This window comes from Belonocnema kinseyi, chromosome 3 (assembly GCF_010883055.1).
Source record: "Belonocnema kinseyi isolate 2016_QV_RU_SX_M_011 chromosome 3, B_treatae_v1, whole genome shotgun sequence".
Taxonomy (NCBI): Eukaryota; Metazoa; Arthropoda; class Insecta; order Hymenoptera; family Cynipidae; genus Belonocnema; species Belonocnema kinseyi.
In genome coordinates this window covers 15,122,611-15,143,340 of record NC_046659.1, presented here as the reverse complement: position 1 = coordinate 15,143,340, position 20,730 = coordinate 15,122,611, and the positions used below count along the sequence as shown (strand labels likewise).

Sequence of the window (20,730 nt, the reverse complement as noted above, 5' to 3'; positions counted from 1 at the left end):
TTAGGATTTTAGGTGATAAGACTATTTTAGCATACGTGGTGTTGAATTTGATATGACATTTTAGTTTAATTAATATTAAGACTTTCAAAAAGCGAAACCGTTTTAAAGGTATAATTAATGTATTATCACGTTTTTGGAACTACCCATCTTAGGTCGTGCAACTCTCCACGAGTGGGCGTTGTTCTTCTATGGGACGTCTACTATACCTGATAGAAAGAACCATCAGTTATACAATCCAACAGCGGAAAATATGCCTCGCAGACCATTTGTAAAGTCTCGCAAAAACAATTATTTTAAGAGTCAAAATTCTTTGGCTGGAAGAAGTAAAAAGGGCAAGCAAACACCACAGCATACATTGGAAAAAATGCAAGGACTTTTAAACTCTCATTACGCAATAGTTCCAGGTCAAGTTCAAAGAAAAAGTAAGACTCGCGGTCAACATAAAAGTGGAAAAAATTTTAGTCGACCCACTAGCAGACAAGCTAGCAGACCTACTATTCAAACGTTGCGTGGTTTGACAGTAGCACGTGGTTCTAAGCCTGGAGATGTACGACTCATTACTTCAAAACCACGAGGTCGAAGCACCTCTAATCCAATGAAGACCAACACTAATGTTGTACCGACAACTAAGTCCTGGACTTATCGTTCAACATTATGGTCAAAATCGGTAGACTTAGTAACTGAGTCTTCCATGCAACAAGGTATTATTTTAATGGAACCAGCTTCAAAATCTGCCACCAATAAGATACCAAAGGTGTTTCAACAGTATCCGAAGTTCCAGCAACTTTATCCCCTATACCCGCTTTACACAGGAGCACATGGTCTGGTTCAGCATGCAACTGGAGAAAAAGGACTAGATTTATTGCAAGACGGCCAATTTGACTCCAGAAACCTGCAATTTGACAAGGGTACCAAAGTTATAGATTAAAATATGTCTTATTTATCCTGAATTGTCGAGAGTGATACATGTATCGAAATCATTTTAAAAAATATATAAACTCAGGCGTTGAAACTGACTGAGCTTTGTGCGCGTCTATTCTTCATTAAGGTTTTTTTAATATGGTATACTAAGAAATATTTGTGTCTTGGCGAAGTTTACCAAATAACACATTTTGTTTTATTCTAATTCAATCTCGAAAATATGGAAATGGTGTGAAGACTTTGAAAGTAACGTTCGATAAAGAAAATAGATGATGGCTTCATATGCTTTCTTAATACAGGATACTGCTTGTTTTGCATTCTAACAATTAATATTAACGATTATGAATACTGGCTAAAGGAACCATGCTTATGTGCTTATCCCTATCTTTGATGACAACCTATAATTATAACGAATTTCATTTTGTAGGTATAATCATTATCGTCGAAAATAGTGAAATATTAAAGGTTCATTTCAAATTTTTAAAATACATGACGTTTCCATAATCTTAAAAAAGTTGCATCGAACGCTTAATACATTTTATTAAATAGTTTCCACATTTTGTTAAACATTATAGTTAAATTAGCCTTTAAAAATTGGAAAGGAGGCGTCAAAGTCTTGCCCTAGAAAATTTAAACGCCTAAGGGAAATAGTTAGAGGGGTTTAATGAGCAGTTGAATAGATGGGCTGCCTGACTGACCTAACTTACCATTATTTCTTATCTAAAGACTAAACAGTTACGGCTGTTGAACGTGTAGTTAGGGAGATTAGATCTGCAGTTATGTTGGGTGGGCATTTGGGTTCGATGGGCCATTTTGAGGTTCAGCTGATATCACAATGAGTCGGATCTAGCATTTTTTGTTTAAATTAGTCGACCGTCTGTAGTTCTGAACGAATTTGGAAGTTTATTTAACTGGTCTGTAGTAAATTTCTAAGAAAACGGTCGAAACCAATTTTCTTTTTTTTTCAGGATCAATAATATACTCGTATCAAAAATACGACGGAAAATTATCCAGACAAAATGGTTATATAAAAAGTGGTTAACTACCCAGATAAAATGGATATATAATAGTTATGCAACTGTTAAGTAACAGATTTTAACATGGTACATAACTAGTGAGTCACCCGTGACTCACCTGTTATGCAAAATGTCACTTTGCTCTGTAACTCTGTGACATAAATTCTGTAACACGTACGTAACCATAGTTTTTTTTACTGAACGGTGATATAATGATAAATTTGTAAAAAAATTGTTTTATATATTATCACTGCACTTAATTAATTTTTTTAATTACACAATTGTACATACGCTCATTTACAAATGACATAATCACATGCTCACCCAGGTGCGAAATTCGATCGGATGCCAGAACTTGACCATCAGCCTAAAGTCGGCTCTGTTAGGGTAACCGATCTACGGTAACCGGAGTTGGGTCGACTACGATTTTTTCAAGCTGCCATGGACGTACCCACGTTGGCGACATACGTCGGTGGCCAGCGAAAAGCCGAACGTCGGCCCAATTCTGGCCCGAATATGGTACGACAGTCGGATAAATTGTGGCAGATTGATCGGTACGAACGCACTAATGCGGTCGGTTCGACTCTGGATACAGCAGTCGGATTGTCATAAGTCACCTTGATGTACCCGACGGCCTGAAAACCTTGGCCCGAGTATGAGCAGACTGTCGGATAAACTCTGGTCAATTGTTAAAAAAAGACCGCGAAAGTGCAGTCGGCCTGACCATGGTCAAGAGTTGGTTGATCGTCGACGCCACATGTGCCCGTAAAATTGGGTGCACATAACCTACTTCATTTCGATGGATCTGCTTTTGGTTACAGTTGATCTGCACGTATTATTGGGGGGTATTGGTTTATTCAAAATAAGCCATTAAGAATTGTTAACCATAAATAGGAACGTTTGAAGGTAAATATTTATTATTTAGATATGTTTTAAATTATAAACTTTAGTTTCAAATGAAAAAAAAAGAAGAAACTTTTTTAATTTGTCACACAATTTCATATCTAAAAATGTCGAAATGAAACATTCAAAATCAATAATTGAATACTGCTACATATTCAAAATTTATTCTATTTTAATATATAATGAAGTCAATTTTAAGTCCTGAAAAATTTTAAAATTCCATAAAAGCTTCGAACAATAAATATTTTCAAAGTATAGCTTCTCGATTTGCCAACCTCTTTCCAAATTGATCTATGAAGAAAATACAACAATTTGCTTTTTAAAAAAGCATGCGAGAACAAAGCATTCAAAATATAATTACTTTAAATTTCCTATCAAATAATATGTTAAAGTGAATAACCTATACACTTTAATATTAGAAGTCTAGTCATCTTCTTTTATACATTAAATCAGGTTTTCAATTTTTCATAAATAAATAAACATGATGAACAAAATGGAACATTTTTTATGTTGAAATCCCCTAAGTTTTATAGAGTAACATTAGTTAAAGATGCTCTTATATTATATAATAAAGAAGCAAATTGATTATAAAAAAATTATTTTGTTCAAAGAATGTTTTCTATGATTTTCTATCAGTTTAAGTTTTTTTAAGTTATATTGCAAGAACTTTGGATAAAAACAATATAATGGTGCAGAAATTTCTTTGTGGAATTATTATTGTGATTATCATAAATAAATTGATTAAACAAATGCATTTATCAGGCATTTTTCGACTTTTCTAACATGTTCGACAACTCTTTCGTTGTAAAATACCTAAATAATGCATATATTTATCAAATTTGCTTAAAAGATCATAGAATGTATCAACTTAATATGCATTTCACTGAAATTATTATGAAGTTCCCAATTGAAAAGACTGATATTAAATATAAAACGAATTTTCCCGTCCACAAATGCCCGAATAATACGTTTGTTTGTTAAATTTGTTTTAGAAAATCATAAAATTTATTCACTTATCATAAATGTTGCTGAATTTATTATGCAGATCCCAATGAAAAAGTCTGAAATCGAAAACAAAGAATTTTTTCGTTGACAAATGCCCCAATAATTATTTGTTTATTAAATTTGTTAAAAAAATAAAATTGTAAACAAAATAAGAATTTTGCTGAAATTATTAATTATTTGGTAATTAAAAAGTTGACATCAAAAAACGAATTTTTATATCCACAAATGTCTGATTAATGTATTTCTTAATTAGATTTGTTTAAAAAATCATTAAACCTATCAACTAATTATAAATGTTGCTTAAATTGTCATAAAATTCCCAATTAAAAGGACTAGCATTAAAAAAATGTACTGCCGATAAATACCCCAATAATGCATTTGTTTTTAAAAAAATCATAATATTAATCAACAAATTAGGAATTTTGCTAAGATTATTATAAAGTTTCATATTAAAAAATTTTTAACAGAAAATAGAAGAATTTTCTATCGAAAAATTCGTGACTAATGCATTTGTTCAATAAATTTGTTTGCAATTTTAACAATAAGAATATCAAGAAAAATTTCTTAATCATCATGTTGTTTCCATCAAAATTTCTAGCAATGTAACTTGTTTTGCAAACAAACTTCAAGTGCTTTGATAGCCAAGTGGTTAGAGTGCGCGGTAAAATACACTATTTTAGGTGGTTTAGGTAGGGTTCGTATTTTGGACGAGTAAGATTTTTGAGGCGTTAAAGCGTGCGATTTTAAGTTTAAGTAATCGTGTGTCCGAATTACGTATTTAATAGTTATAAAGAATGAAGAGTATACAATAATAATTTTTTTTAACTATTTTTTTAAATTAATTTTTGTCGAAGGTTTGACCGGCGTCATCTTAATAGATGACCCATATATTAGAACAAATGTCGGGCCGACGTGCAAAAGCCAAAGGCGGATGAACGTAATCATTTAGCTGGTTGGCCCGACCAGTGGCGCACAAAGTTGGATCGACCGTCTCACGGTTGGCCTGACAAAAGCTTTGGAAAATCGTACGATACATGAACAAAATACACTGTTAGAAATATCTGGATGAATTTTCAACCACATGTGGTTGAAGTTTTATACTATTACGGTAATATGTAATACTGCATGTAATTCAAATTTCAGTAAAGCGAAAAAAATTCATTTCGGCACAATTAGTGAATTTCGAAGTAAGTATAATTTTTCAGGGAATTGAATAGGTTTGATTCAAGATTTTTATATAATTTTAAATCTTGAATAAAGCCCATAAAGATTCCTTAAAAATTCTGTGCTTTGCAACTAATATACCAAAATAATTCTGATAAGGAATCATAAATAACTTCGTACATTTGTTTCGTGAAATCCATGAGATTAATAAAGTGCATACATAATATTTAGAAAAATAAGCAGCTTTAAAGAAGAAAAATATAAGGTACATTGTAATTATATGACCATTAAGAATTTCGCGTCCGCTTGTAGACCAACTTTTCCATATTTGTTCTTGTGATCACAACCTAAAAAAGCATACAGCAGTTAGTACCGATAGTATGAATGAAATGTTCTCGTTGTAATATTATTCCTCCGTACCTTTTTTTCTTTTTTAAAGCTGGTTCTTATGCTAAATATTATATTATATCCTTTATTATTTTCATGGATTTCATGACACAAAGATGGAGTCGTGGGACTTTTTCGCATTGGGGTCTGGCTTCGTGAAAAGTATGATGGCGCATGGATGCATGCGCATCTTTATTAATTTTCAACTACATCTGATTGAATTTTATTTCAATTCTGTGAATAAACGAGATTTGAATCACAGAAGTGGTTGAAAAGTGGTTGAGTTTTAAACATATTTCTATCAGTGTAAACCTAAGCCTATGAACATAATGTACCTCACGCTTTAGCCAACTGAGCTAAGAAATTGCTTGGATCTTGTCAACAAAATCTTAGCCAAGCTTTTTCGCTGAAAAGTCAGGGCCAATGCAGGAATTTTTTTAAATTTACAATTTTTCCGTTTTACATATTTTACGAATAGGTAGATTTAAAAACATTCGATTTAAATAGTTAATATCATTGCTGAATCAACAATCTCAACAATATTTTTTATTCACAATAACTTATTTTCGTGAATACTAATCACTTTCTCATTGTTTTTATATTTACAAGCTTTTATAAGTGAAGTACATATGGTTTTTTGAATTCATGGAATTCATCAAAACTTAAAACTTCTATCCCTCTTAAGATTATTAGCGTTTTAGATTGTAAGTTTTATGTATTATGTATGAAATTTCCCACTCTAACAGTGCGATATTCAAGATCTGTTCTCAAAATTATCTTAACAATATGTTGTAAATTTAAAATTGTTTCGTAAGTGTAATGTAAAAATATTAAATTCGGTAGTAAATTCGGTCATTGACCCCTGATGTGTGTCTGGATCTTATTTTGCTGGAAACATGTGTTTGTTTAAAGTTTAGGAAAGGAAGATTAGGAATAGATAAATTTTTGTAACTTGGTGGATCTTATCGGAACATCGAAGATATTGAACAGAATTTATAACTGGTAGAAGCAAAGATTTATTATAACTTTAAAATGACTTGGTGTTAGAGTACAAAAATAGACAAGAGACAAGATGACAGAATGAACAAAACAAATGTTTTTATAAGCAAAGCAATGCTGTAGTTTGTTTTTGTAGAACTAAATTTAATACTTCCCCTCAAGCGTACAGCTTTTTAATTCTCTATCTTTAAATTTTTATTCCACATTTGGTAATACACTTCTGATGCTTAAGTCTAGGTAATCCTTTAGTAAATACATCAGACATAATTTCGGCAGATTGTTGATAAGGCAATGAAATCAAACCACGTTCGAGAGCTTCCCTGACAAAATGATGCTGTATATCTATATGTTGAGTTGAGTGGAAGCTTCTAATGTGTCCCCTAAGGGTTTATATTTTTCTTACACCTTCTCTATTCCTTTACACACCCTCCACACACTTACTTGGTGGTGGAAGAGGGACCTACAGTTTAAGGCGGGTTCCAAACCACCAAGAACAACAGCCTTAAGTACTTAGAGAAAACCTTTTTCTCTAGAGGTACCAGTCCCACGACTCTCCGGAGATGAACAACTCCCTTGCTAGGCTAGTGTTCACCGCATGGGCCACCGAGACTCTTCCAGAGCGCGAGGCGGGAATCGAACCCGCAAGCCGAAGGAGCGGTTCCAAAAGCCTAAGCTTTAGCCCCCACGACTATCGACCCACTCTATATATCTATATGTTTAGTTCTTGAATGATATATAGGATTCTTTGCAAGTCTTTGAGCTCCCTGATTATAATTGTAAATTGAGAAGCTGTCTTGAGTTCCCAATCCGATTTCTTTAAAGAATCTGTTCAAGTATATCGCTTCTTTAGCGGCGTCAGTCAATCCTTTGTATTCGGCCTCGGTTGTTGATAACGCAACAGTGCGTTACTTCTTCGATTCCCAGGTAACTGCTCCGTTTGCGAGGACGAAAACGAATCCTGTGTATGATCTTATATCCTGAGTACATGCTGCCCAGTCAGCATCTACAAAGCCTTTCAATTGTCTTGAGGTCTTCTTGTATGTGATAACTAAGTGAGTGGTTCCATGTAGGTATCACAGAATTCTTTAAGCTGCAATCTAATGATGTTTCTTATAACAGGTGTTGAACTGGCTTAAAAAGTTCACTGAAAATGTGATATGCGGTCGAGTTCTAACGGATAGATACATCAGACTTCCTATTAATTCTCTGAAAGGATATTCATTGGTTTCTTCCAATGAATATCGTCAACGTGAGTTGCGACGATGATTAGTTTGTCTTCTCGTTTGCCAACGTAGACACACATGTTTAAGACCACACATCGCCCTTTTCATGAAACATACCTTATTTCATTTTTGGAGTTCCTCTAGCATTCTTGAATCTCTTCCTTTTTCCATACCATGTAACTCCTCCTTTTTGGCGAGACTTGGCAAAAGGTCTTGAATAAGTTCGGGCACCTCCAAGTACACCTCTTCGACTAATTATCTGTCAAAAATGCGTAGTTACATGTAATTGATGAACGAACATATCGTTTTCAACAGCCAGAGCCATCAGGAGCCTTACTGAGCTGAGTCTAACCACAGGAACAGACGTCTTATTAAAATCTATCCCAAGACAATGAGAATAATTCTTTGCTACCGGGCTTTTCTTCGTTCCAGATTTCCTTCAGCATTAAACTTATTTCTGAGTATAAGTCTGCATCATGTGATACTTCATTTTTCCGGTCGATCGACTATCTCCCACGTGTCGTCCATTATAAGTGCTTCGAATTCATCTTGTATAGCACTTTTCCATTCTTCAGCTTCGCTTTTACTGAGGGATTCTTTCAATGGCATTTCAGCAATGCTATCATATTCTAAATGTTCTTCTTAAAAATTTATACTAACAGTGCACGTGTTGTAGATCTTGAAAAGGCTACCACGATTTCCTGCTCCGTTGATTCGAGGACGACCCGGTAATCTTCTTCTTTCAGGTTCATTTCGGTTTTCAGCTCCATCAAATCCGATTAAATCTTCTTCCTCGCTATCATAGAAGACATTATATTCTTTGTGTTGTACTTCGTTGATTTCATGAACTGCATTCTTTTCTCTTCGTGGAATACTATTGTATTCTATTTTCACCCATGTCTTCTCTTTCCAGGGATTTTCTCTTCCGTTGCTGAAATTTGTCCTTTCCAGGTGTCTTGTCCAGGCAGTGATCTTTGCTTCCAAATGTCTTCAAGTGTTCAATACTTGGTAATTTTCTATACGGTATTTCAAATGGTAATCTTCCACTTAGACTCCCAGAAGGACACCTTTTACTTAGATAATTTGCCGTTCTGTTAAAATGTGTTCGCAACTGTCAGTTTTCGAGTAATACAACACTTTTACAGATGTTCGTTGAATTCTCGGTTAAGGTATTCCTTTCCACTATTTGATTAAAGGCACTTTATCTTCTTACCCGTTTGATTTTCTACAAGTTTCTGGTAGGATTTAAAAGCATCTAATGCTCCACTCTTCGATTTCGGGAACTTCACAGTGCTCCATCGAGAAGCGTCATCAACGAATGTCGTCATATATCTTGCACCACCAATAGATTGCGTTCGAGTTGGCCCAAACAAATCTGAATATACGATTTCCAAAATATCTGTTTTGCGAGACGAACGCTTCAAAAAAGGAGTTTGTGTAAACTTTCCTTTAATACACGTCTCAAAAACACATAATTCTTCTTTCTTGTTGAAAATTATTTTTAATTCCGTTAACAGTTTCTTTACATCCCCGTAAGTTCACACTTTTTGTTGTCTCGAATTAGAGCCTGCTGTTAGAGACTGCTTTGGTTGCAGTACTAGCCAAATTTAATGTAATAATATTACATTCTTGACTGTCTATGAATTTATTTTTACCATTGCACCTATGGGACATTCTTTTACAAATCGTACGGATTTGACGACAAAAAAGACAAGGGTATTTTTAATCTTTTGAAACTTTTTCTTGTGTGTTTTATATGGAATATAAGTCGACACGTATGACAGGATTTTTATTTTTTTCTATATATTCAAAAACATTGTTAAATAAATAATGACATAGTCAGCGGATTTGCTTGTCTTTGAATGCTGATATCTCTGCTTCGATTTGTCATAAGAATAAAGATTGTTTTCTTATGCGCGCAATTTAGTCAACTTTCCAGAAAATTTATGTGTACAATTTTATATTGTTAAATAATAACGAATTTCAACAATTTTAATGTTCAAAGTAATTTTGGATACACGTCCCATGTCGATAGAAAATTAAAACATACGTCATTGGATTCCTCGTTGAATTCTATAAAGAAAACATCTTGAAAAATAGTGAAGTCATCATTCGTTCAGTTACAAAAAATTAATTTACGGCGTAGCCCCCTGCGTGCTCTGCGAAACGGTCGCTGTGCGAGGCGCGCTGAAACGTCTACTTCGTTGTTCATTCATACAATTCGTTCGCCAACAATTATAGATGATTTTTCTTTATAAAGTAACATGAAAGTATGTAATTTTTGGGAGGTACCAAAGTAAAAGAAAACATAAACATCTAATGGTTGAGATTCAACGGATTCTTAATTCGGAGAATTTTGTAATGTTTTAAATTCGTGTAATTGAAGAGTGAATCAGCAAGGAAGTAAGTTTGTTTTTTATTATTAATTTTGCTATATCAGTCGAAGGACATTTCAAACTACGTTTCCTAAAAAATTGATTGAAAAATATTTAAAACTGGCTGACTGAGCATGAGTTGAAGTGAAAAGCGAATCAAAATTAATTTTTACAAAGATGCCAGTTTTTTGGCTTTTATCAGAAAACTAAAAAAGATACAACTTTTTACCTTCAGGGAAAAAGATGCGGTATAAATTTCTGCATCTATATATAGTCTTTCAAAATTAAAATTCGAACATGTTTAAGAAAGCTTTCAGGGGCCTTCCCACTCCTAGCGAAATGAGTTTGTGTGCCCTTCTTCGATCCGGCAGCTCAATTATTGAATAAATATATTTTTCTACGTATTTTTTTTGTTCAATGTAAAATTTTATGGTGTATAGTGACCGCTTACACTTCTCATGCTAATAATCATTTATGCGTGATATTATAACGTACGTTTTGCTTTTCAAGCTGTCGATCATTAACATCCATCTCGTTCTTGATTAGTTAGGAAACTTTTTGGCGACACGCGTTACAAATCCTCATTCTGCATGAATCTGCTGTTATCCGCAAATGCAATGCTAACAAATGTTGTTCACTAACATTTCGTAATGAAGCGTTTTTTTATTACTGGATGAGAGGTCAAAGTTAAGGGATTGAAACATTTATCCGTTCGGATATTTGTTTCTTTAAACTTTTTCGGTTTTTTCGACATTTTTAGTCTGAGACTATAAGTTAAAAGAATTGCTACCGTGTTTGTGATGAAACAACCAAAAAGGTTGAAAAATTATGTTCACTGTCCCAGATTTTTCTCGAACTAACGATACTTGAAAACAAGTTTCTTATTGCTGGAAAAAAATTCCCGGAAAATCCAAGTCCAAGTGGGAACCCCAGTTCTATATGAACGCGTTCTTAGCTGTGCTCTGCGGCAAACACAATACTCTGTCTCCATCCTCCGCACAAAAACTATTTATTTGTAACTGAACAAATGATGACTCCACTTTTTTTAAAATGGTTTATTTGTAGAATTCAACAAGGAATCCGATGACGTATATTTCAATCTTCTATCGACTGGGGACGTGTATAAAAATTGAGTCTAAACATTAAAATTGTTGAAATCCGTTATGATTTAACAATATAAAATTATGCACATAAATTTTCTGAAAAGTTGACTAAATTTTGCCTAGGATGAAGAAAATGTTTTATTCTTATGACAAATGAGAGCAGAGATATCAGGATCCAAAGAGAAGAAAATCAGCTGACTATATTATTACTTATTCAAAAATATTTTTGAAAATATAGAAAAAATTTAAAAATCCTGACATACGCGTCAACTTATTTGATGTATGGAACCTATAAAAATGTTTGCAAAGTCACCAAAAATATGCCCTCCATTTAGGTGTACGATTTGAAAAAGAATGATCCATATGTTATGTGCAACATCTGTCGAGATACCATTTTTGTACAAGATGAGGTTTTCCCGTTTTCAATGCTGACTCTTCGTCGATGACAGTTGCAAGAAAACCTATTTCTTCCACGTTGCCTGCTTTTTCTGTCCATACGTCACGGTGCAGTCAGCAATTTTGTGTACCACCTTTTTACATCTGTGACACTTGAACGGAAAAAACTTGTTTCCTTGATTGCCGTAGTCTTGCTTATTTTCCTTCTTCCTGATTTTCGGAGTGTTTCCACTTTTGCTGCTACTTAGTACCATTGGATTAGAGCTGACATCATTTTGCTTCCATTTTATAGCGTTACTTTCTTCTATTATTTTTATTTTCAAGTACTCTGGTTTAGAAAGATCATTACGCGATTCTATTGCACACCTGAAGTTTTCGAAGCTTTATGACAAGCTATATAGTAACATAATTGTTTACAAATCTTCGTTGATATTAACCCCCATTTCCTAAACCTTGTCCACAGCGTCGAAAAATCCTCGCATATGCTCTCTGACATCACCACCTTCTGTCATCTTGTGTCAAGTTCTTCAGTAAAGTTGCCTTTCTTATTGGCACTTTAGACTGGTAAATGTAGTGCAATTTTTCCCCGATTTCCTGTGCAGTATTGCACCCTTTTATTTGTTTGAACTCTGATGGATTAATAGCTTAAATCAAATCAGAGTGAGCCTTTCTATGGGCAACATCCCGGGCCTGTGTCGCCCTTTCAAATTCTACATCTTCCCGAACACACTTTAAATATATGCACTTTGAAATGTTTGGATTTCCGATCACAACTTGCGAAGATCTGAGCCCAAAACCTATTGTAACTTGGCGGATCTTATTGGAACATCAAAGATATTAAACAGAATTTGTAACTGGTAAAAGCATAAATTTATTATAACTTTAAGATGACTTCATGTTAGAGTACAAAAATAGACAAGTGACAGGTTGACAGAATTAACAAAACAGATGTTATTATAACCAAAGCAATGGTGTAGCTTGTATTTTTAAAACTAAATTCAATATAAATAATAGAGGGATTTTCCGGAAGAGTATACTGATGCATGGTTGAAGGAGTTTCGTAGACTGTATGGCGCAATATTCAAAGGTGTACTTATAGTTTCTTAGATTCTAGACTAGTGATGAAAGAATAATTAAGTCTTATGATTTTACTTTAATGAATTTAATTAAAAAATAACAAGTCAGGTATAAATTAAATTTAAAAAATGTTAATCTCGTTTATTTTTATTATGATACGACGAGGATAAATGGGTGAAACACACACTGTACATATGAAAAAGAAAAAAAATTTTAATTAAAAATACTCAAATATTCACAATAAAAATAGAAAAATATAGACGAGGAAGTGTTTGGTAAACCGAAGCGCGAGAAAAAAATGGGAAGAGGGGAAGTAGTAAGGAGTAAATAGCAACAGGATCGATCCTTAAAAATCCAGAAATGGATAGAACGCCACCGAGAAAGGAAAAAATTGGAGCGGGGGAGAGAGAAGAGGGGGAAGACGAAGAAAAAGTTGACTGTAGAGGGAAAATAGAAAATGAAAATTCACCGTTGTGGGACGTGCAAGAAATGATGGTAGAAGTTATGGGGATATATGGAAAAAGCAGGAGAAACAAGGAGAGGAAATAAAGAAAGAAATAAGGCGGGAAATGTCCAAGCTCAAGAGAGAAAGTAGGGAATGGAAAGAAGTCAGGGAAAAACTAGAAAAAAGGATGCAGTCACTCGAGCAAAGATCAGAAAAGCAGGAAAAGCCTAATAAGCAGGTAGAGGAATTGGAAGTTAGATTGAAAAAGATAGAAAGTTCGAATCGGGCGAATGGAGGTGAGGAGAGTGGGAACAGGGAGAAGGAAAGGCTGAGAAAAATAGAGAAGGATTGATGCTACGGTAGACATAGAGGAAATGTGAAATGTAGGAATTGAGGAGCGAAGAGGGGAGAGAATGGTACTGGTAAAACTAAAGAAATGGGAACGTAAGAGGGACGTAGTAGCAAAGAAGAGGTTGTTATATGGAAGCCCAGAGAGAATAGAGGATGATTTGACATGGGTAGAAAGGAAGATGCAGTATAAATTAAGGAACATAGTGGATGAGGAAAGAACAAAAGGTAAGAGAACATGAGTTAAGTATGGGAGTATATAGATAGACGGAGTATGGTGGGATTGGGATGAAAAAAGGGAAGAGATAGTAAGAAAATTAAGTGTCGGTGAACTAGGTGAGGAAGAAATAGGAGATACTAAAATAACAAATAGTAAGAAGCAAAAAGAGACGAGGAACGAAAGTAGGGAAATATGGAAGATTTGTTACTAGCATATAGCAGGATTGGAGAGAAAGGATAGGGTGTTTATAAGAAATTTGGTACAATGGGATGTAGTTATAATGATGAAGACTTGAATAGATGAGAAAGAATGGGAAAGAGTAAGGGGAAGGTTACCAAGTGGTTACAAATGGCAAGTTCAAAATACAAAGAGAAATGATAAAAAGGGCAGAGCAATGGGAGGAATGGTGATGGTAGTAAGAAACGAATGTATAATAGGGAAAGATAAGAAAGAAGAAAACGAAGGATTAATAGTAGAAGAGGTAAAGACGGGAGGAGAAAAGTGGAAGGTATTGGGTGTTTATGTGAACGGTAATATGCAGAAGAAAGCAGAAGAGACTAAAGAAATGATTGAAGAAAATAAATAAGAGATTAGGCTGATAATAGGTGGGGATTTTAATGCGAGAACAGGAGACAGAAGAGGAAGGGAATATGGATAAGAGAGAGAAAGAAAATCCGAAGATAAGGTACTAAATGGGGAGGGAAACAAGTTGTTGAAGAGCTTGAAGGAGTTAGGATGGTTTATCTTAAACGGAAATATACAGGGAGATGAGAAAGGAGAATATACACGCTCAGGAGGTGAAAGGGGAATGGTAATTGATTATGTGATAGTGGATGATGAGGTGAGAGAGAAGGTCAAGGAACTAGAGGTAGGTGCTTATATTGATTCGCGTCAATTTCCCTTTAGTGTCATTAGAGGGATGAAAAAACAATCCAAATATGAATAAAAGGGGAGATAATGTAAAAAGTGTAGGAAAAGGGGATTAGTCAAAGGAAGGAAAAGAACAGTTTAGAGAAAAGGTCAGAAATAGCAAAATGGGATAGTAAAATATGGACGAGGAGATTCAAAAAATGTTAGGAGAAATAAAAAGAGGATTAAAGTGCATAAACAAAATTGAAGTAGGAAAAGGGGGGTAGAAGTGGATGGAATGAGGACTTTAAAGAGACCAAAAGGAGGTCAGAAAGAAATTAAGAAAGTGGAGAAAAGGAAAAAGTAATAGGGAAGAATATAGAGAAGAAAAGAAAAAGTATAATGAGTTGTGTGATCGAAGGAAATAGGACGAGAATAAAACGTATGCAGAAGAGGTGGAGAAGGCTAAAACGGAAGAAGAGGAATGGAAGGTAGTAAATTGAGAAAGAAAAAGAAGAAAAAGAGTAAACCAAGATAATGAAATGGTAGAATGGAAGAAATATTTCTTGGATTTGTTAGGGGGAGTAGTGAGAAAAGTTAGAAGGGAAGCAAAATATGGTAGAGAAAGAGATGAAGAAGAGGTCATAACAATGGAAGAAATAGTTAAGGCTTGAGGAATAATGAAGGATGGAAAGGCACCTGGTATTGATGAGACATAGTGTTGATGGTAGATGATGAGGAAGGGATGGCGGGCTTAATTACAGGATTAGAGAAATAGTTAGATGGAAAAAAGTTAAATTTGAATGTAGAAAAGACATAGATAATAAGGTTTAGAAAAGGAGGGCGAAGGAAGAATGAAAAGACGGGCCGATGTAGGGGAATAAAGTTAGAAAAAGTAAAAGAGTTTAAATATTTGGGATATATCTTGCAAACGAATAGAGATCATAGAGCTCATAAAAAAGGATAAAAAAAGCAGCAGGGATAATTGAACAGATATGGGGAATAGGAAAAAGAAGTTTAAAAAAAATTGGAGGAGGAGAATGTGGTTATTTAATACGCTGGCATGGCTGGTATTAAGTTATGAAGCAGAGATATGGGGGTTGTAACATAACACAGGCCGACAAAATTTGATAAAAGTCAAAACCCAGAAAGCAGGGCAAACATTTGCGAAGGATTTTGATGCGCAGAATCCGAATCTGAACTCAAAATTGCACTTGCATGTCAGGTTTTCAGGATATCGTAACCTCAATGTGTAAAAAACGCGTTTTTAGCTGTTTTTGAGGTTATGTAACTGTGCAAGAAAAATGTCTACCACGAAGCTAATGTGGAATTTGAAAGTACTAATCTTTCCCTTTCAAACCTACTTGGATTTATGAGGATTTCTTTATTTTTTATCAAAATATTTTAATTTGAAATTTTTTATTTTAGCGTTTTAACCCATTCACGCTGAGGTGTTCAGATTTATTACTATTTATTATTATTTTACAAGTGGGCTGACCTTGAAATGAAAATTTTTAATTTGGCGTATTAACCCATTAACACCGAGATGGTATGCCTTTGTCCCTTGAAAATATTATCTGAGGTGCTTTCGGGGGTTCCTTTTCGATTCGCTTAGTTTTTTGTTATAACTCCTAGAGGAGCGAATGTGGAAAATAGTTAGCGCTTTAAAAAAAAAAAAATTTACTATTATGATACATTTAATATTGTAAATACACTTATGATGTTTCAGCTTACTAAGGCAAGACTCAATATTTTTCAGCCACTTAAGGCTGGACTTGGGATTGTCCAGCTAAGCAAGAAAGTACTTTATATTTTCCAGCCATTTAAGGCAAGAATTTATATTTCCCAGCCAATAAAGGCAAGACTTTGTATCGCCCAGACAGTTAAGGCAAGACCTTGAATCGTCCAGTCAGTCAAGGCAAGACTTTGAATCGTCCATCCAGTCAAGGCAAGTTTAACGATTGCCCATTCAGTGAAGGCAAGACTTGGGATTGTCCAGCTACGCAAGGAAGTACTTAATATTTTCCAGCCAATTAAGGCAGGACTAGATTGCCCAGCCAATCAAAAAAAGACTTTAGATTGCCCAACCAATCAAGGAAAGACTTTGAATTGCCCAGCCAATGAAGGCAAGACTTTGTATCGCCCAGCCAGTCAAGGCAAGCCATTGAATCGCCCAGTCAGTCAAGGCAATACTTTAAATCGTCTAGCCAGTCAAGGCAAGACTTACGATGAAGGTGAAACTAATTGCTCGTTTTCTTATGAAAACGTTCGCGCTTCATGTCAAACGATCGTTGAAGAGACTTTCGTTTATGACTAGTAGGGTCATAATCATTTCTTTGCGAAGACCAGCAATAGTCGGCTATCGTTCTTACATTGCATCGACCTTGATAATGTTGCTCTTTTTGGTGAAAGTCTTGAAGAAAGCGTTCGCCCATTTCTTCACTGAATGCTCCAACATATTCTGGCAAATAATCCAAGTCAGATTTGAGAAAATATAATTTCATACTCATCAAACAACCTAATCTTTTAAAATTCTTTAGCATACTAGATACAATAGTTCTAAACTTTGGATCTCGATTCTTCCCTAAAAATTTCTGTACAACAGCTTTGAAACTCAACCATGCATCCTTTACAATAAATGTCGTGGTTTTGATAAAGTCTAATCTGTCTGGCCATTTCTCCGTTATCCAATGTTCATCCCTTGCACGACTGTCTCAAAGGCAAAGAAAACAAGCGTATTTAATGTTTCCTGATTGTAAACCTATTATAAGATTTATCATTTTGAAGTCACCACAAATAAGCCAATTATGGGCATTGTATTTTATTTTTATCAGGAGTAATTGGAAAGTATCATAAGATTCTTTCAGTATAGTTGAGTGACCTACTGGATTTGCAGCGTACTTATTTCCATTATGTAATAGTACTGCATTAGGATCGTCAGTATCCATCGTTTCGTGATTTTGTCGGTCACTTTTGTTTTCAGAGTGATTTCTAATACCAATCTTGGCTGGTGTAACACTTTTTACATCAGGGTAAACGATCCTCTCCAAATACTTTTTAAAACAACCTCCTGTTTTGCATAAGCAAAAGGAGCAATCAGTATCATGATCGTTGGGATCACGCCAAACAGGTGGTTGAATAACAGTCTGCGTCTTGGTGCTTTCATCTTCCCAATTTGACAAATTTAATCTACAAGCATGACAAATTGAGCTTGGTACCCAAAGTTTACCCAAATTTTTCATTGAAATCCCATAACAGTTGAAGTATGACGTTTTTATCGAATCATTAATTGATCGACGGTATTTCTTCGCTTCATACTTTCCACAAACGTGACAAAACGTATTAACTTTCTTAACGCAAAGAGTTCTTGAACTCATTTTTTTTCATATAATGAATAGTAACGTGGAAATTCTAAAACTCACTATATAAAAAAATCACGATCGACACGAAATGTAACCGCTAGACATATTTCAAATACAAAAAAATTTTATTACCTACGCATCCAACCGTTAGCCCGCCACTCAAACGTGATCTCTAACACGGAAAGATTTGTAGCAAAACACGAGTTTCATCACCTACGCATAACACGTCATAGAAGCGTCGCCAGCTCACTGTGCCAGTAGGGGTCGAAGACTGTCTGCGCCATAAAACGGCGCGCACATGCAGTGAATGTGAACATTAGAATACACGCAGAGTGCGCAGTAGCATTCCGCGCAGTCCGTCTTCTTTTCTTTTATCAATGTGCGAAGTTTGTTTCCAAACGACTGCACGCTTTTTTGTTGGTATTTTGTGCGGGATCCTTTGCTCTTTTTCGAATTCAGCATATCAAAATCCTTCGGAAATGTTAGGTCTGGTCTCTGGATTTAAAATTAGTCGGATTGTTTAATTGTTATCAACCAAAGGAAACTCGGATAGTGGGCTGCACGAAAGGGTGGCCGGGCCGCGCGTGAGAAAAACAGGAACCCCTCGATGGGTCCCGAAGTCGCCGGCGACGGAACGTCCCGTCGCCAGTCTTGCTTGACCGACAGCAGCCTTTACTCGAAAACTACCTGTCGTCTTCCGGGTGATCTCGGTGTTAGTGTTCATGCCTTGTGGTGTAGTTTGCCACGCGTGTTCTCTTCTCATTGGATTGTCTCTCATTCACGAGGCCACGAGTTCCTGCGGATCCTTCAACCTGTCACGACTGCGGCCCAAATGTTGATTTTTAATAAACTACCTTTTACTTTTATTTTAGTCACGACTCGTTTTACTACGTTTACCTTTCTTCTAGATTGTCCAATTCCCATTTTCCTCTTTGGCATAACCCCCGTAATACCTAGGTTTTTCTTTTTGACTCGATTTCTAATAGGCAATAATATATGTGTGCTTATTGTAACCTGCAAAACTAATATGTATATACTATTGTGAAATTCGTTGCTGGCCTATCCTCTTAAAATAACACGTACATCCCTTGCGATATTTTAGAAATAGAGGTTCGAGTGAAATATCATGTAAATTTTGTCGAAAATTTTAACCGACAACCACAGCAAAAAATTAAAACGCGATAAAAGGCATAATCACGCAACCCCTAGCCTCGTGACTAGCGAAAAGGTCATGCGACGTATTTCGTAAACGAAGAGCAGTATAACGGAAACGAAACCCAGAAACCTCGTAGAGAAACCCTAACATAGGATGCCACATTATTAAAAACATAACAAAATTTTCTTAAACAAAATAGAATTTTCTCAATTAAAACCAAATCTACCATTTATGCAAGGTTCTTCACAATTATCTGAAAAGAGAAATAACACACATTTTATTTTCGCTAAAAATTTCAGCGCGGTAACAAGCACATACGCGCAACCTGCACCCTTACGACTCGCGAGAAGATCACGCGACGTATCTGGTAAACAAAGAAATGAAGAACGAAAACAGCACATTTTTTATCTCTCCTAACCATATTATAACTACTTACAAGTTTAATCGAGTTCCTGAAGCGAAACTAGAATCTTCAATTAGGAAACACAATCGGACGTTTCATATAGGGTGTCTCAAATAAGACGAAATTAGAATTAACTCAATATTAAAAGCAAATGAAACTTTGATTAAGGTAAATTAAAAACAAAATGGATAATCCCGCCAACAAAGACAGAGATCATGACAGTTTGGACTTGGAGGAGGCTGCCGCCCATCCAACCCAAACAACTAAAATAAAAAATAACACAACGAGACCCACACCTAATAACCCGATCTCACCTATACCCAAAAACACGAGTACGATTCCGAAAACAATTAACAGATAGATAGGTCGCGGTAGAGGGTTTATGCAAAAAAACACTGAAACACCCTGTACGAATCATATGACAAACCAAGACAGATCAACTCAAAATACTCAACCTAACAGAACCTTTGAGTTAGAAAACAATGCATTCTACTGGGATAACGAAACTTTACCCGCATTAGGCGCGTTAAATCCAATAAACAATCTAAGAAAAATAATTAGCTAGACTTACGAAGGGAATTCATTTTTAGAAAACAATACACAGTTAATTTTAGAGACAGATGAACTCTTTGAAAGCGTAGAATTTAACGAATTCATGAACTGTTGAAATGGAAAATTTTTTAAAGAAAGGGGAAAAAGAGCAAACAATGTAGGGATTAGACTGGATCCTCCAGCAAATACCTCTTTCGAACCAGGCAATCCGTCCAATCCGATTTACGCGAAAATTTAAAAGAACCTCGTCAACTATCGTACAATAATATAGAAAACTGTAGCAGAACAAGAAACAAGAATTTAAAATTACAAAATACGCATGATAGCGAACCTATAGAGGATATAATCTACTCAAACCAAAACAAAACACGCAGACTCATGACAACAAACAACAGGTCAAACAGACGTTTTAGAACACAGACGAATAACTCAGACTCAGATTAAGAATATGAAAACTATCAAAATAACCAAACAATTCCAGCTACGTCTTTTCCTGTCGGCATGATGCAAACGCTGTTCCAAAGTATGAGCAATCGGCCATTTAAATTTCGCAACAATAAAGACGATAGTCCCGCGCATTCCTTGGATGAACCAAAAAGATTCAAAAGGGCTTATAAAATAAACGATATTACTTAAAGATTTGGGAGGAAACCCGTTGAAACCTTCCCCCTGAGAAAGAAGCTTACCTAATTAAAATTTTTACATACATACATACATACATATGTGTATATATATATATATATATATATATAATTAAAAATTTGTCATAAGGACAACCGCAGGATTTCGCCGGGAGCGGGTGCTAATCTGAAAAATTGCACCCGCT

The 20,730-nt window shown here is 35.1% G+C and overlaps 1 protein-coding gene across 17 annotated transcripts in view; it reads left to right on the top strand.

Annotated features, from left to right (window-relative positions):
• LOC117170335 (furin-like protease 1) overlaps positions 1–20,730 on the top strand; it is a 1,188,597-nt gene that overhangs the window by 830,940 nt on the left and 336,927 nt on the right. For 16 of the 17 annotated variants that reach the window (XR_004466767.1, XR_004466766.1, XM_033357070.1 and 13 more), the window contains one exon: positions 153–908. The exons of the other annotated variant lie outside the window; for it this stretch is intronic. Coding sequence is in view for 14 of the 16 variants with exons in the window: in XM_033357070.1 (XP_033212961.1) it covers positions 153–908 (756 nt within the window). In the remaining 2 variants the exon portion in view is untranslated. The remainder of the gene's footprint in view (positions 1–152; positions 909–20,730) is intronic. 17 annotated transcript variants of the gene reach the window in all.